This window comes from Mercenaria mercenaria, chromosome 5 (assembly GCF_021730395.1).
Source record: "Mercenaria mercenaria strain notata chromosome 5, MADL_Memer_1, whole genome shotgun sequence".
Lineage (NCBI taxonomy): Eukaryota > Metazoa > Mollusca > Bivalvia > Venerida > Veneridae > Mercenaria > Mercenaria mercenaria.
The window spans coordinates 10,668,355-10,686,689 of NC_069365.1; the positions used below are offsets into that span (position 1 = coordinate 10,668,355).

At 34.3% G+C, this 18,335-nt stretch overlaps 1 protein-coding gene across 49 annotated transcripts in view; it reads left to right on the forward strand.

Annotated features, from left to right (window-relative positions):
• Window positions 1-2,449: 2,449 nt before the first annotated feature.
• Window positions 2,450-18,335, forward strand: part of LOC123556437 (coiled-coil domain-containing protein 169-like) — a 41,048-nt gene continuing 25,162 nt past the window's right edge. For 7 of the 49 annotated variants that reach the window (XM_045347139.2, XM_045347129.2, XM_053542649.1 and 4 more), the window contains exons 1-3: window positions 7,728-7,912; window positions 12,703-12,785; window positions 17,438-17,482. In XM_045347139.2, the coding sequence (XP_045203074.1) occupies window positions 7,791-7,912; window positions 12,703-12,785; window positions 17,438-17,482 (250 nt within the window). In that variant the 5' untranslated portion in view covers window positions 7,728-7,790. Of the gene's footprint in view, window positions 2,566-7,722; window positions 7,913-12,702; window positions 12,786-14,801; window positions 14,823-17,437; window positions 17,483-18,335 lie in introns of those variants that run through there. The other 42 variants (XM_045347131.2, XM_045347132.2, XM_045347115.2 and 39 more) reach the window with 25 other exon arrangements.

Here is an 18,335-nt window from a genome sequence, read left to right on the forward strand (position 1 = left end):
AAAATGATTATTATTGTAGACATTATGAGTATTCTACAGTTTTAGTGACCTAGTTATTCTAGGATGGCTCATGAATGTTTTACAACTTATTTTCAATGTGGTCCTTTGGATAACATGTGTCAAGGATAAAAACTTTAAATATATGTTTTAATTGTAAATGATTAAATACTGAACTATACTAGAGAAATTTGAAACGTATTGCAGAACCATGATCACATAAACTTGAGAGAAATTCAGATCTTGGAGAAATACCTGACTTTACATGCATCTTCTCTAACCGAATTCTGCTTGACAATGTATTAACTATTAATTAGGGTTGACTTTTAGCTCCTTTTGCAATAATATTAAAGACTGAGTGATGTTCTCCCGCAAACACACATTTTACAGCTTAACTCTAATTTTGAAATAATTGAAATCAGTTTACAGGTGAATTATCATGTAAATGTAGTACAAAGTAAAGAACTTTGCTACAGTGTTCATGTAAGAAGCACCACATTTGGTATTGTAATTGAATGTAATTAATTACATTTTACATTGTAATTGTAATTTAATTGAATACACTGCTAAATTTCATGTAATGGTAATTGAATTTAATTGGACACTTCTCAATGTAATTGTAATTTAATTAATTACATTTTAAAGTAATTGAACCCAGGTCTGTTTTTGATACTGATGTCCACAATTCATTTAGCGAATGTTCATCATTTTCATGTGGTTTGTAATATGATGAAACATATATGTCTTTTAAACCAGTGATGGAGATCTTGGACCAAACTATATTGCAATCAGTTTTAAGGTGGGGCTAGTCTTGACTTAGTAACCTGTTGCTTACAGCAAGGAGGATACCTCCGCCTTTTGAATATGACCTATCATCTCTGTAGACTGTGTAGTTTAGACTGCTGGGGAAGATTTCAGATGTTCTTATTTCTGATGTTTACCAAGTTTCAGTCAAACAAATGACATCAGCCTTGGTTTGGGTGATAACCTGGTGGAGTTCCGGGATCTTATTCCTGACTGATCTACAGTTGATGTTGAGAACTGAGAGTCGTTGGTTGTTACCTAGTGGTTTGGGGCGTTTGCATTTGGACTTTACTGCGGACTTGGGGGTTGAAGAGGCTTTAGGTGGGTTTATGGGGTTGGGATTGCATGGGTGTTTAGAAGATGTTGTGACAGGGTCATTTACAGGGATATCATCGAGAGGGCTGAATAATGATGTATTAATCAGGGAATTGAGAGAGTTTGATAGATTGGCTGTATAATTAAGACTGTCACAGCACCGACACTGCCATGCAAAGCTAATAGGCAAATGGTCATAAGTATCATTTCCTAGTTATGTGAAACCATTTACTACAGTTGTCACAAATTATAGCTTTACAAGTCAAAGTGACTTTCTTTTTACAAGTGTCACATAAGTATTTTGAATACATTGAACTTATCAGGAATATTCTCCAGATGAAGTGAAGCAAGCATATTAGATAATCACATACATTGTAAATTTTATATTTATACCCTGGTGTCATACTATTCCTCCAGTAATCAGAGAATAATCAAAAGAAATCATAATTACAGGCAGAAAATTCCATGTAATTGATTAAATTACATTACATGTAATCAAATTGACGTGAGTAATCAGATACATTTGAATACTTGTATTTGAGTTATCAATTACAGGTGATTACAATTACTGTATTCGATTACCCCAAGCCTGGTGATTTTACCATTTAAGCAAAGTTGACAAGAGAAATCTCTCTTAGAAGATATATGGCCCTACTTTTCTCTTCATTTTATATCAGTTTTATCATAATTTTTTAATATGAGATAAGGATTTGTTCTCAGAAGTGCCTCTAGCTATGTTTGGCAGCTCTATGAAAAATGCATACAGACACTAAATAGAAAAATGGCGCGAAAAAAATGGCATAATGGCGGATACAAATAGTCCTCAGTTTTTTTTTGCTCTATAGAGCTATTTTCCTTATTTTCTTTGCATTTTTTTTGCTAAAATCACATGACAGATCTATGTTTGACATGTAGGTAGCATTTTCATAATGAAATAACAACATGACAAAAATTTTCATGGAAACCTAGATCATACACCACCAGTATAATTTGGGGTCTCATTTTTAGCTGATTTTGCAGTTTGTGTGTTTGACTGAAATTATTTTTCTTGCATCAAACATGACCCCCACTTTTATTCTGATTTTTATTTAGCACTGACAATATTCTTCAAGAAAATGTAGGTTACAGACATTTAAAATGGGTCCTGATGTTTGCTGCGGCCATTGGAAATAGGTCAGTTTTATATAGAATAAAGAACAACAACTATTTAGTGCGTTATAACCAAAAAGCAGTTTATACTGTTTAGGCGTGTGTGACCTAAATGTGATAAAATTTAGAAGCCTAATATCTACAAGAAAAATACAAATAATGACTTTAACGAGCACCGGTTTGTTTACATTTTACGTCACGAATCCGTGGATACGCTAACTGTGTCAAAATGGCAGACGAAGTAGATGAATATGAATTGGAAAAATTACGAGCTGAAATACAACAAGAAAGACAGATGAAGTATTATTTTCATGACCTACTAGCACATATTTTAATTGTTAAACTTTAACCAATTAGACACGCACCTGTATCATATTTTGAGCGAATTTTATGTCCTGAATTTGGAATCGGGAAATTACATTCGTCAAATATTATATTGGGAGTATTGCATTTAATTGGGTCAATGCTAGTGGTTGATTGTAATAATATAAACTATTAAGACGATAATAAAAGATATTTATTAAAATATGATTGCGCTTTGGAAGGTTTATTGTTTTGGGCCACTGCCAGGGTGGCAGGACAGTCCAACTAATTTGACCCGATTCTAGGAAATATTGAGATAAATAAAAAGACCAAAATAGTTTAAGCAATATCCAATGAAATTTTCATCGCTGCCCACGCTTTACATGCTATAGGTTTAAATGCCAATTATTTCACGAATTTGTCATAAATTCAAATAAAACTTACATCTACATCTACATGTATCGAAAGGGGATTCAATTCCTCATTGATTTATGTAAAAGTTATCAAATAATATCCAAAATTAACCTATCGTCGATCTCCATGTTTCCGAACCCCACCTGTTTTCGAACCGCTTATGTCCTCGCGATTTATTTTACTTCCGGCACGTGAATGATGTCATCGTCAATCTCAGGCAGGTGCTTTGTTTACATTTTGCACGCTGTAGCTGTCAAAATAAAATATGCGTCAGAAACAGGTATTTATATCTTTGTTGTTTTAAAAGTTAGTCAAAAGTGTTAGTTTTTACTATTTCTTTATTTATGTTGCCAAGAAAACCAAAATATTTCAGTATTTTACATAAAATCAGTTTATTTATGTATGGGGGAGGATGCTCTTCGTCTGCTTTTCAAAGTCACGTGACTGTCATGTGACCAGGTTATTTTTACATTGCTACAGTCCAGTTCAAAAAATGTAGTCCGCTTATATTTTTTTAATACATTTTCAAGATTAGATTTAGTAAAAGGTTAGTTTTCAGATTAAAAACTTATTGGTTCTTATTTATTTCAGGTTTGTCCTGTTAAGTCATCTGCTACATACCGCCTGTATTCTCCAACAGCACTGACAAATGCTTACCAAGCTGTCATGGACAAGGGCATGCCGGTGAAGACTGCAGCAAGGCAGTATGCTGTGCCACATAACACCTTGAGAGACAGAGTTAAGGGTAGAGTTGATCCAGAGACATTAAAGTCCGGACCCCCACCATTGTTCAGTGTGGAAGAAGAAGCTGAGTTTGTGAAACATTTAACTGATATGGCTAAACTAGGGTATGGATATACAGTCCAAGAAATAGTTGACAAGGCTTCAAACTATGCAGTTCATTTAAAACATAGAAGCAGAGATAAACCATTAACAATTAGGTGTTTGCTGGATTCAAAGACAGGTGGAACCTGAAAGTATTGAAACCACGTTCTCTGAGTAACTGCCGTGCTTTGTCTCTGAATGTAGAAGTTGTTGCAGAGTATTTCCAAAATCTGGAGACTGTCATGAAATGCAATGATCTGATGGACAAACCAGAGTGTATATATAACTTTGATGAGAAAGGAGTACAAACTGAGCATGCTCCGCCATACATTGTAACAGCTATGTCCAGAACAGAAGCAATCAACTCAACAAGGTCTTCTATAACTACAATACTTGGCTGTGGGAATGCTCTTGGCACACAAATCCCACCATTCTTTGTATTTAAAGGGCAAAGAATGAGGAAAGAACTCCTTGAGGGATCAACACCGGGCTCTAGTGGCACAGTTACTGATTCCGGTTGGTCAAACTCTGATGTGTTCCTTGAATATCTACAGGAACATTTCATCAAATATGTACAACGTGGAAACAAGGAACAGCCATTGCTACTTATTTTTGATGGACACAGGTAAATAAATATTTAATGTACCTTTTTTAATAATGGTTTGAATAAGTTAATTGGACTTCAAAGTAAATGGTGTACTTGTTGATTGTTAATAAGATTTTGAAATAACTTTTTTTTCATTTTTAATGCATTTTATGTAACAACCATTATTACTTTTTACTGCAGATCACACATCAACATGCCAGTTATTGAATGGGCACAACACAACAACATTTTGCTCTTTGTGTTACCAGCACACACAAGTCATGCACTGCAGCCACTTGATGTTGGCTGTTTTGGCCCGTTGCAAAAGATTTATAACTATGAGTGCCATAAATTTCTCAGAGAATGCCCAGAGACAAAAATCACTCGGTATAATGTTGCAGCGCTTGGGTCTTCATCTTATGTCAAGGGCTTGTCTAATTCAAACTTGAGGTCAGCATTTGAGAAGACGGGCATATACCCTTTCAACCCAAGTGCAATCAGCGATGACCAGTTTGCACCATCAAAGCCTTACTCAGATGAACTGAAACTCACTGAAACCCAAGAGAGTACTGCAAATTGCCAACATGGAAATGAAAACACATGTAGGGAATTCTTCAGAGCAGCAGAAGAGTTTGGGAGAAAAAAAAGGTGACATATAACAGTAAAAAACACAATAAAGGTATAAGTGGTGTTGTAGCTGGAAAGGAAATAACAAATCATAACATTGTAAATGAAATAGCTGAAATTCAAAAGTCAAAGCCTAACAAGCAAAAGCAGAAAATGTCAAAGAGTCTGAGTGCATCTAGTTCAGAACCAAAGAAAAGGATGACAAGTAAAGTACCCTCTGTGTCTGAACATGTTGAAAGAAAGAAAAGAAAAATTGACTCTGCAGCTTCATCACAAAAACCAGGTATAAATTGTTAGCAATAAAATGTAATTTTTAACTTAATTAAAAATAAATACTAATAGAAAAAATATAAATGCTCAATAATTTAACTATTGAAATAGGTTTATATAAGGGAATACTTTTATTTTCAAATATGATAGAAGTAAAATCTTGTTTAATCTTTTGACCAGGTCCATCTGGATGCCAGATTATTCCAGTTAGTGACAGTGAGTCTGACCTTCAGCTGAAGAGGAGATGTCTGCAGATGACTTGTGCTGTGTATGCAAGCAATTCCAGCCAAAGGAAATGAAAAACTGTGTATCTCTTGTATTTGTCAAGTGGGCTAAATGTGATGTTGAAGACTGTCCACACTGGACCCACTTGAAATTCTGCTGTAACACTTCAGTTATCAGATTGAATGACACCTTTTACTGCCCTTGTCATAACAAGCCTAACACTGAAGAATAAACTCAAAACTGTTTCAAAAGTCATAATGCTTACAGTCAAGTAACATTTCACTGACAATATTGAATACCTATGTTGAACCTAACTGTAGTTTATGTTTTGTTATAAGCAATTTCATTGGTGGTTCGAAAACAGGTACTTGTTTATGACGCCATATTGGTTTCACACATGGGTTTGGAAAATGCAATTTATTCTGCATGCTGTTATGCAGACTTTTTTTCTGGAGCAGGAATAAATGTGAGAATGAGTACTTTACATGTTTGTTAAACCTTATTATGTTGACAAAATATTTAAATGCAGATAAACCTGGCATATTTCTTAGAGGTCCGAAAACAGGTATTTCCACGGTATATACCGTACACAGTTAACGTTTACTTTGTATACACACCAGTATGGGCAAGCGATAAAACCAATAACTTTACATGACTCTGCACTGGGATTCATCCTCATTTATTTTTGTTCTTCAAAGTTTTAACGTTAAGGTTGCCAGTCACAAATATAAAACAATCTGAATGTCGACTTATTTTGATTAGGTGGCAGCTATAGGATGCCCTCTAGCTTTACTTGTTCGGCAACTTTATTATCTGATATTATATAGTTGCCATCCATGGAAGCGTTACCTGTATATGCATTGTAAAATGAAAGTATTATAATCCAAAGAAGTCATAATATACTGGCTAGACTTACAGTACTTATTTCAATAAATTAGACATTAATTAATATTCATGTAGAAATGACTTAATGAGTTGAATATAAGAAATAATTTTAAATTAAAGAGACAACATTTACATTCGGCCTAGTCTTTTCCATTGAAAATTATGAAGTTCATTTCATATGAACAGAAAAAGGAAAGCTGCGAAAGTTACGTCAACGTTGCTTAGTGATAATGGGCAGCTGTTTTGACGACGTCCACGTATAGCAAGGGAGAACATTCCATAGATGACGTCGCTGTTTTTCCATCTGGTGGACAGAATGGCTGGCAGTGATTTTTTTCAGTTTTGGGGGAAGGGGGTCGGTGCCCTTTGGAGGGGGAAAAATTCAACGTAAAACTAAGAAAAGGGGAATTTTCATTTGTGTTGAAATAAACTATAGTTTCAAGTTTATTGATAAATTCAGGGCCCATAAGAGCATCTGACATGACATATAACACAATGTAGCATATCAATACCAGATAACCAAATAAATTTTTCAAATGTGGAGGATAAGACATCCAATAGACTACCAAAATTTACAACAGACATTAGGTCCCTTCTTAAACAAATCGGTGAGTGGCTGTTTTTTTATTTCTGTCAAAGTCTGACATTTGCAGTCACTGTTACATTTGACCTGTCACAATAAAAACAAACTGTAAAAAACAATGTATGCATTGGACTAGTCCCTTCCCAAAGCATAAAATCAAACCCTGATTGACTAGAAGATGGAAAACTCAACACTACCCGGCCAAACAAACAGAATGCAAATCATTTACAGACTAACATTCAACAGCGTTGTTGTGCAGAATAATAAAGCGCTTCGATGATTCTGATTTATCAAGGGAAGTTACTCCAACCGGTGTCGATGTAAACAAAACGCGAGATACCGCGGTGAACTGTTTTCTATATGAAAATAAATAAAATAAACTAGTGAATTATGATTTAATTGATTGGAATTTTTTTTTATTTTCAGAGGGGAATTTTAGGCATCGGAAAGGGGAAAAAAATATACTATTTTGAGGGGGGAATGGGGCCGAATTTCGCCGAATATTTTGGTGAAAAAAAACGCTGGCTGGGAAGCTGATTTTAATGTTAAATGCAATAAAATGTCTGAAATTTATAATATAATCTTGTTTACAAATGGAATGGGAGCATAATGTAAATATAAGAAATGAAACTTTTTTTCAGTGTTCATCATGTTCATGTGAAATGAACGACAGAACACCAAAAAATTATTTCATTTCTTAATTAAATTAAATCTTCAGAATTATTTCGTGAAAGGTGCATGGGGGAATATCTATCCTGACACCAGTTTCAATACACAGCAGACCGTCATTGACACTGAATCGCAGTCATGGCGAATCCTGTCTGCCAGTCGGATCTGTCAGACAAAAAGAAAAGGCAAGGTCTGACGCCAGACGTGAAGGGCTGGGGCATAGGACGGTTAAACGAGTGGTCAGCTTTTACTAGCGCCAAGTTAGTTTTTTGCTACACTGTTTTCTTATACACCTGTTTATTTTTCATTACTTCCAGCAAATCATCATAACAAAACATAATTTTAGGTCAGACAATTTTCCTTGGTCGTCTGACGAATGTCAGACAAGTCTTGAAAGGTCAGCGAGGCAATTTCATGCTTTAATGTGAACATAAATTCATTATCAGACATCATAACAATACATTATACATGTTCCATAAAAAGTTTTCGACTGATTGCATTGAGCATTTCCTAACAGAAATATGCGGAATAAGCTTGGACATGAAGGGACAGCGATAGTAAAAGTACATATATGTATAATATGCTGTTCCAAAACATCCTATTTTTCGGACAAGATAACCATTAAAATTGCCATTAATTCCTAGTTTCATTACAATATTTTACTCATCTGTGTGTACACATATGTCAAAGTTCTGCATATCGAACAAATTTAAGCTCATCACTTTTTAGGGGACACCATTAAAGTTATACTCCGGGAAAAGGACATGATCCGGTAGGTGGCCCAGAAAGAGGTACTTAAAATTTGTCTTTTTGCATTGTGGGAGTAGATATAACCAGCACCTGATTTTTTATTAGCTCAGTGAGCTTTTGTGATCGCTCTGTGTCCGTCATGGTCATCCATCGCCAATAAAACCTTTTGATATTGGGTCATTTGGGGTCAAAAACTAGGTCACCAGTTCAAATCAAAGGAAAAGCTTGCTAACATTCCAGAGGCCACATTTTTGACCATATCTGTATGGTCAGAATGTTTACCTTGGTGATCTTTAGGTCAAGTTCAAATCTGGGTCAGGCTAGGTCACCAGGTAAAATCAAAGGAAAAGCTTGTTAACACTCTAAAAGCCACATTTATGAATATATCTTCATGAAACTTGGTCAGAATGTTAATCTTGATGATTTTTAGGTCAAGTTTAAATCTTGGTCATTTGAGGTCAAAAACTAGGTCACCAGGTTAAATCAAAGGAAAAGCTAGTTAACACTCTAGAGGCCACATTTATCACCATATCTTAATGACACTTGGTCAGAATGTTAATCTTGATGATCTGTAGGTCAAGTTTAAACCCGGGTCAGGTGGGGTCAAAAACTAGATCACTAGGTGAAATCAAATGGATAGCTAGTTAACACTCTAGAGGCCACATTTATGACCATATCTTAATGAAACTTAGACAGAATTTTAATCTTAATGATCCTTAGGTCAAGTTTGAATCTGGATCAGGTGGGGTCAAAAACTAGGTCACCAGGTCAAATCAAAGGAAAAGCTTGTTAACACTCTAGAAGCCACATTTTTTGACTGTATCTTCATGAAACTTGGTCAGAATATTTACCTTGATGATCTTTAGGTCAGATTCAAATCAGGGTCATGTGGAATGTGACCTACTGACCTACTTTCTTGTTTTTTAAGATACAGCCTTGAAATTTGGATGAAATGTACCATTTTGCACACTGATCTTTAAACTGACTTTCAGTGACCATAAATTTGACCTACTGACCTACTTTCTTTTTTTTAAGATACAGTCTTGAAAATTGATGAGATGTACAATTTTGCAGACTGATCTTAAAACTGAATTTCAGATACCATGAATATGACCTACTTACCTACTTTCTTCTTAATTTTTAGCTCACCTGAGATTGCTCATTGCTCAGGTGAGTTTTTGTGATCGCTCGATGTCTGTCATCTGTCTGTCTGTCTGTCAACATTTAGCTTGTGTATGCGATAGAGGCTGTATTTTTCAGTTGATCTTCATGAAATATTGTCAGAATGATTACCGTGATGAAATCTAGGAAAACTTATAAAATGGGTCATCTGGGATCAAAAACTAGGTCACTAGATCAAATCAAAGAAAAACTTTGTATTTGCAATATAGGCTGTATTTTTCAATTGATCTTCATGAATGTTGGTCAGAATAATAACCTTGATTAAATCTAGGCCAGGTTCAAAAATGGGTCATCTGGGGCTAAAATCTAGGTCACTAGGTCAAATCAAAGAGAAACCTTGTGTATGCGATAGAGGCTGTAATTTTCAGTTTTATCTTCATGATATTTGGTCAGAATGATAGCCTTGATGAAATCTAGGTAAAAATTTGAAGATGGATCATCTGGGGTCAAAAACTAGGTCACTAGGTCAAATAAAGAAAATACTTGTTTACACTCAAGATTTTTGCTCCAATTTTAATGAAAATTTGTCAGAATATTTGTTTCCATGAAACCACTAGGTCAAACAGGTTTACAGTGTTATGGTGTGTTTCTCAGGTGAGCGACCTAGGGCCATCTTGGCCCTCTTGTAAAGACACATAATTTGGATGACAGTTTAGCACATCAATCTTAAAACTGACTTTCAGTGACCATGAATTTGACCTACTGACCTACTTTCTTGTTTTTTTTTAAGATACCGCCTTGACATTTGGATGACATGTACAGTTTTCAAAAAAAAACTTTTGCATACTGATCTTAAATTGACTTTCAGTGACCATAAATATGACCTGCTTTCTTAATATTTTAGCATCAGTTTGACATTTGAAAACGTGTAGCTCATATTACTCATGTGAGCGATCCAGGGTCATCATGACCCTCTTGCTCATGAATAAGTTTTTATCATAAAATAGGAATCATTACAAATATTATTGGTAATACTTTATATGTTGTTGATAGTGGTTTTATGTATATTTGAACGCTTTAATCTGATGTATTTAGTAGTAAGGTCAGTGTAGAAAATGACTTGCATTTTTGTACTGTATGTATACATGAAGTGCATGCAAGGTGAGCTGTTGTGACCGGTCATTGTCTGGCAACGTACATCAATATTTGCCTTTTCAACACTCTAGAGGCCACAGATGTGACCCAATCTTTATGAAACTTGGTCAGAGTGTTTGTCTTGATGGGGTCAAAATCTGAAATCTAGGTAAGGAGGCTAGATCAAAAGAAACTTTGTCCTCATGCATGTAGTGATTTTTATGTAAGTTGGCATGAATGTACACCACTATGAGACAGAGTGTCATGTGCAAAACCAGGTCCCTAGGTCTAAGGTCAATGTCACACTAAGAGGCCAAAGGTCAGGTACAAGAATGACTTTTCTAGAGCATAGGGATTTTGATGTAACTGGCCAGAAATGTTAACTGCTTAATGTGCAAAAACCAGGTGTCTGTGGCAAAGGTCAAGGTCACATTTAGAGGTCAAAGGTCAAATACAAGTATGACATTGCCCGGAAGGACTTGGATGTAACTTGGTACAATTGCTTCTGATCAGGAGACAGAGTGTTTTGTGCAAGAATCTGGTCCCAAGGTCTAAGGTCAAGGTCACACTTAGAGGTCAAAGGTCAGATACCAGAATGACCAACTTTGTCCGGAGCATTTCTTCTACATGCAATCAGGAATTTTGATGTAACCTGGCACAATTGTTTACCATTATTAGATGGAATGTTGTGCACAAGAATCAGGTCCCTAGGTCTAAAGTCAAGGTCACATTTAGAGGTCAAAGGTCAGATACAAGAATGACAACTTTGTCTAGAGCATTTCGTCTTCTTGCATGGAGGGATTTTGATGTAACTTGGCACAACTTTTTACCACCATGAGACAGAGTGTCATGTGCAAGATCCATGTCCCTAGGTCAGACTTAGAGGTCAAAGGTCAAATATAGGAATATAATTTTCTTGCATGGCCTTTTAGTTGGTTGATGAATCCTTCTACCTATTGTCACCAAACTTTATATGCAAGTGACCCATGACAGTCATTTTAGGTCAAGATCAATAGGTCAGATATCAAGGCCACTGTAACTTCTTTTATTAAAATTCATAGGAAAGGTGAATGACTGAATGCATTCCACCTATTGACTTCAACGTTAATTTTTAGGTCACCAATGACACCCATTTGGAGGTCAAGGTTAATAGGTAAAATGTCAAGGTTAAGGTCAGTGTGACCTTTATTGTAAAAATGCATAATTATGAAAGGTGAATGCTTCCACATGTTATAACCAAACTTTATATGTAGGTCACCAATGACATCCATTTTAAACTTTTTATACACCTGTTAGGGAATGGATATTGTTGATAGTTCACATACTGAGAGGAGATATTGGGAGGAAGTACAATGTACAAGATACTTCGACTTGTTAATTTTTTGAATTACTTCCCTTTAGTCCTTCTTCTTGAACAGGGTATAATTTATATAAAGAATTCTACGCTATTTCATTGCATCTTAGAGAACTTTAAAAGATAGTGCAGTAAACAAAAACAATTTGTTTTAAACAATTCTTTTAATGTGTCATTTGAAGCTACTGTCATGATATTTGAATCATATGTGCAGTTCTGTAACAAACACTTTTTTCTAACAAGCTCTTTACGGGCGTATTTTTTGACTAAGGCATTCTTGTTACTGTCTAGATTCTAGGACTGCAGGCGAATAGCTTTAAGAAGGAGATCAGTCATAAAATAAAATGTCCTAAATCATCTTGCAAAGTTAATCGCCTCCCATTCCCATTTTGTCTTGAAAATAGAAAGAGTATCTTTAACTATGACTGTCTTATTGACTTTAATGAAGATATTTAGTTTGGAAGCCCCTGTACTGATATAGCTTCTAAGTGTTGCTACCAAATGCTATTCTTAAAACTTTATGCCATACTAAAACAGTTAATACAGTTTAATTATAAATGCCATGCTTGCTGCAAATAAATCTTTTGACATTTATTATTATATAAAAAAAGTTATAGTGAAATTATATGTTGCTCTTTTAGAAGAACTAAAAGCATTTAAATTATTTCAATTCCATTGTTATGTTTATAGGGAGATGTTAGATCAATCTGCAAGAGAACTACGCATAACTGTTGAAGAACTTGAGAAAAGATATGAAGCAATTGAAAGTGAAGGTATGTACATGATCTTCATATATGGGGGGAGATCTTTTGTTTAAAGAGATAATAAAGCGTGTGATTAAATAAGATAAAGTAGTTGGCACATTTGAGCTGCGCCATGAGAAAATCAACATAGTGGCTTTGCGACCAGCATGGATCCTGACCAGCCTGCGCATCCGTGCAGTCTGATCAGGATCCATGCTGTTCGCTAACAGTTTCTCTAATTCCAATAGGCTTTGAAAGGGAACAGCATGGATCCTGACCAGACTGCGCAGATGCGCAGGCTGGTCTGGATCCATGCTGGTCGCAAACCCACTTTGTTGGTTTTCTCATGGCGCGGCTCATTTGTGTTCTGTATTTACAAGTAGCTAGAACAGAATGAGGACTGATGCTAAAAATTAAGAAGTTACACTACTGTTTCGAACCATCTCTGCCACTGAATCGGATGGGGAGATTTACCAGTAAGGATGTGAAAAGAGGTACAAAGGTTCAGAAAAATAAGTGTTTTTCATGCCATTAACATAACTTACAGTGTCATCAGTGATTAAGTGCACTGACAAGGAAGAACTGATACACTTTTTGCCCTGAGGTGATGATTAATTTATTTTTAGATTTTTCCCTCACACTAAATCTCATAAATGGGACATGATAACAGACTAGGTTAAATTACAATGTAAGATCTTACTGGCTCAGTCAATTTAGAAACAACTGAAGGATAAAATATATACATGTACAATGGTGAATGTCCCATTCAAAGAGACAAAATACTGTCATATTATTATGTTGAACTTTTATGTGGTTTCAAGTTAGATGTAATGCTCAGTTTGACCATTTATAGTAATTTTATTTCTGTGCACATGCTTCAGAGTAATTTGACATGTTTTTGTACAATGTCACAAAATAATCTTCCCAAGTATTAGGTCATTTACTGTGTATTTTTGTACTGTGCATAATACAGCTGATAGTAACATGGCGTTTGTTTGTTCACTAGTACAAATTGTAGCTTTCTGCTTATAGCTTAGATTTACAAAAATAGTTGAATGATTGAAACACTTGGTTTCATTAAATAGATGTGTATCTATATGTACATGTACCACCTTTCTCCTTGCAAGCATTGAAGTTGCTCTGGCTGTAAATAAATAGAATTTTAATAGCATTAGTTACAAATATGATATAATTGATAACAATTGTGATGGGCTGTGGCAACAGCTATGGAAAAAAATAGTCAAGACATGAGTTTTTGTGTGATGGTTTTTGGGAGATATTTGGGGTGGCTAATTGATTTTAGCTTTATAGAAACCTTTCTTTTATTTTCAGTGTGTAATATATTTATCTGTGGTCGGATATATAGTGAACTGAAATAGTCATTACAAAGTCAAGTTTTGTTATCATTGCTGCAAGTAAATAATATATCACAGGTGTTTGAAGGTCAATCAGTAAAAATGTATATGCAGGTTAGATCTCATGGTAATACTAAGTGGGTGGGATATGATAATATTATGCATACATGTTTTGATGAATTTAAGCTTCAAGTGCCTGTGAATATATATACTTGTTTTTGGCATACTGAAGACATATATATCATTATTTTTAAGTTTAAGTGAATTTTAAATTTCTTGATAATTTTTAGAAATATGCTAGCTCATTGAAATTGTGAAGAAAAAAAACATGCATAAAACATAGTTTGACTGTATTAGTTATGAACAAGAAAAATTATGCTGATGATTTTCTATAACTTTTTCCAGAATGATGAGTGTGGACATTTTCTTTTACTCTAGAACTTAATGAGGCAATACAGCATATATCATGATTTATTAAAGTTACATGCAGCGATGATACAGAATTGTAGAGATTGAGTGTGAAACTATCATAATATATATATATAACTTTATTTTGATTCTATACAAAATAGCTTTAAATCTTGCTTACTTGGAGATATATTCATTCACATTGATTTTATTGATTCCACAATTTCCCCTTTTGTGTGATTAAGATGTTAAGCTTTTCAGTTTTATTTTTTTCACATATTAGATCCAGATTTAACAGCAAGAGGTAGCTTTATACACTCTCTGCACCTCTGTTACTCCTTCTATTATATAACCTGACAATTTAGTAACAAACATCTCTTACCTAGAAAATATTTCACAATTACAATTCAGTTTTCCTTCTCTTTTTGCCACTTGCAGTTTTTGGTGAAAGTGTAATATAACAATGTTAAGTTTCAAAACTTACATCACATATTTAGTAAAGTGAAAAGTTTAAGTTTGTTTAAAGTTATGTCACTAAGTTTACAAAAAAATAATGACTTTTGAAAAATACAGAAATTGAGAATGTACTAAAGGGTAAAGTAGCTGTTCTATTTCTTATTATATAACATGTGCCGTTTAGACATGCATTGACCTATTTTTTGAACAGTAGATGTTTTAAAACTTGTGAATTGTTTTAGAAAACAAGGCAGTTTTAGTGAAAGCTTCAAATGTATTTATTTCATTAACAGTCTATAGTGCAAAGCAGCACATGCTTCTTCAAAATAGGTTTGCAAGACTTTTAATGACTTAAACATAAAGCATAAATGGTAACCTGTAATTGTTATATGTACTCTTTGCTTTTTGTGTTTTCCAGGTATGCGATAACCTTCTTCCAATAGAGTAGTTAGTTTAACCCTAACTAACCCGCCTCGCACCTTGTTGACTTCTCATTACCTTCCATAAGCATTGCTAATTATTTCAAAGTATCATGCTGTATGCTACTTAACTTTTAAGACAATACACTGCTTCACATACCATTATAGCATTATAAATCTCACTTAGGCAGGGTTTTTAAATGTTGCAAATACCTGTATGAAAAAATAAGGCGGAATCCGCTCTGAATTAAAGCGTATTTAAGGGCATAATCCTGCTAAAATGGATATTCAAAGGCAGACTATTGCGACATGATTATTCAAAAATATTATGCCTAACAGGAAAGCGAATTTTCTTAATTCTGTTAATGCATTTCAGTAAAAGTGCTTTCTCACTAGTGAATTTCAGATAAATAAGGAAATTTTGACTTAGAATAAATGGCTTACTAAGATAAGGCGAATTTTGGAAGGTTGTAATTGTATATCAATTAATTTGAAATATGGTCACTGTAAGGATCCAGTGAGTTTATTACATCCAGATGTTGTGACTCCTCAAAGCACTTTCTGAAGGCATTTATACATGGGATGTTGTTAGTTAAGTAGACTAGACTAAGGAATACATTATATATTTGTCATGTTTGTGGTAAGTTAGAATTTAATTAAGTTACTTCTGTAAACCTTTAGAAATAGCAAATTAAGGTGTAGAGGATTTAATGAACATTTTTTCTGTTTTAACCAAATCACTATCTGTTAATTACTACATTCAAAGTACATGTATAACGCATAGCAACAAGTAGCAAACATTTTTAAATAAGATTTAAGTCTAAGTTAGTATTTATTGTTGTTATCTTAGTATCATAGTTATTGCCATAATTATAGACATTTTATCACAATAGTATGGCACTGGCACCAAACATTAATGATAATTTCAGTAATAACCAGTAGTTCATGACATGTCCATGCTTAAGTTTAGTGAAGGTTTAATAACTTGATTTTTTCAAGAAATGTTCATGATAGTCAGTATTGTTGTGCATTTGCTTCAGTAATTTTGTTATTAAGCCACAGCTGATATATTTGTAAAATTGAAGCTGTCTTATTAATAAATTGTATTTGGCGAACCCAAAATGAATCTAGTGAAATGTGAAATTTATGCTCAAGAAATACTAAGGGTATTTTTTAAAAGTTTTACATAGGCGGATTTAATTCCGTCAAGCTTTTCTGGGTATTTTTTCCCGCAAGCAGAGAATATACTTAGACGAATTTTTTCCTGCTTAAACATTTTTACGCCAATTGAGCGTTTCCGCTTACTAACAGAAAAAAATTGCATATTTCGAGCCCTATTCACCCTAAGGTCTCTCTAAGGCTGATATTACGCTTAATAGAAACATAAGATGGAAACCGCCTTTTTTTTCTGGGCGGTTTCCGCCTAAAGTATGGGCGTACTTTTTCGTACGGGTTAGGATTCAAAGTTTGCAGGCTTTGAGTAAAAGTTTTTGAAATGTTCATAAAATTTGCTTTACAGAATTTAATTTAGTATTCCTCAATTTTCTTATTATAATTCAGATACCTCTAACCTTGTGCTAACTGATTTGCACATTTGTATTTATAACACTACATAAATCAAGTAATTTTCACATTCTTTTGCTTTCCTTAAAGTTGGCTGAAAATGGACATTTACTGGTAAATGTTTTATATTAATTATATAAAATATAATTATGTATACTCTTTAGCACATCGAAGTTTTTGCAAGCACATGTATTATTCGTTTATATACTCGGACCAGTAATTTTTAGTCGTGCATGCGCTGCAGTCAATGTTGGATTGAAACATTAAACAGGCAACACTTGTTGATATGCATTTAAAAAGTTCTTTTTTTTTGTTTGTTGTTTTAAGTCACATTCAGCATTTTTATGGCACAGGAAATTTTCAACTTTAAAATTGTTTAAGATGTTAATTTCCTCAACTTCGAACGTGTACGTGTCTAGGAAAACCCGTAAAACCCTGTGTAACAAAATGAAGAAGTAATCTGTTGTGCTTCAAATTATAGACCCTATACGAATAGCCAAGATGAATGATGAGATATTAAAGGAGAGTAAGTATGTTAGTTTTGTAGGAACTTAACTCAGCAATTAATATCAAAATAATATGGAAACGTTTCAAGTTTTACTGGTACTTACTGCACGAAACTATAGAATTTGATTCGCTGTATAATCTCAAAAATGCATGGGAATCGCTTTACATTAATCCGTAGTTATAGGCTTAAAGTGTACTGTAGGTAAAGGGTATGTGAACGATAATTGTATTTTCCACCAACACCTGCTTTCCCTAATATAACATGTTTTAAAGTCCGTCGAAAACATATACCAATATTTAGATGATTTTAGAGTCGGAAAATATTGTTCGGTTTCTCTTGTCGGAGATATTTTATTGTTGCTGTGCTGTCTGGAAATGTTGCCTTTAGCGAAAAAATATCAACCAGGAATGGTCCAATAAGTCCTTTAGTTTGTGTTGTCATTTGTGAAGAGTAGCAATCAAAGATACTGTTCAGTTTGTCCTTTCTTATTAATTGTTCGTTGTAAAGGTCGTCTTAAAAGTACAAGCCAATTTGTTATTTCAGAGATATTTTGATCAGGATAAATATATTCTTCAGTTTTTACTATAGATATCAACCAGAAAAACCGTGACCGACTGAGTTAAAGTCGATATGGGTTTATGCCTCACTTTGGGCGTTGAATTCTTCATTTGAGCAAGCCATTCAGCTGGCTTACCGAAGGTCGGTTGGTCTACCCAGATGCCCGCTCATGATGAAATGATGCACGGAGGGGCATATGGGGGTCTTCCTTTACCATCAAAGCTGGAAAGTCGCCATATGACCTATTATTATGTCGGTGCAACGTTGAACCCAACAAAAAATGAAAATATGGCTCAGTGGGTTCGTCTGTAAA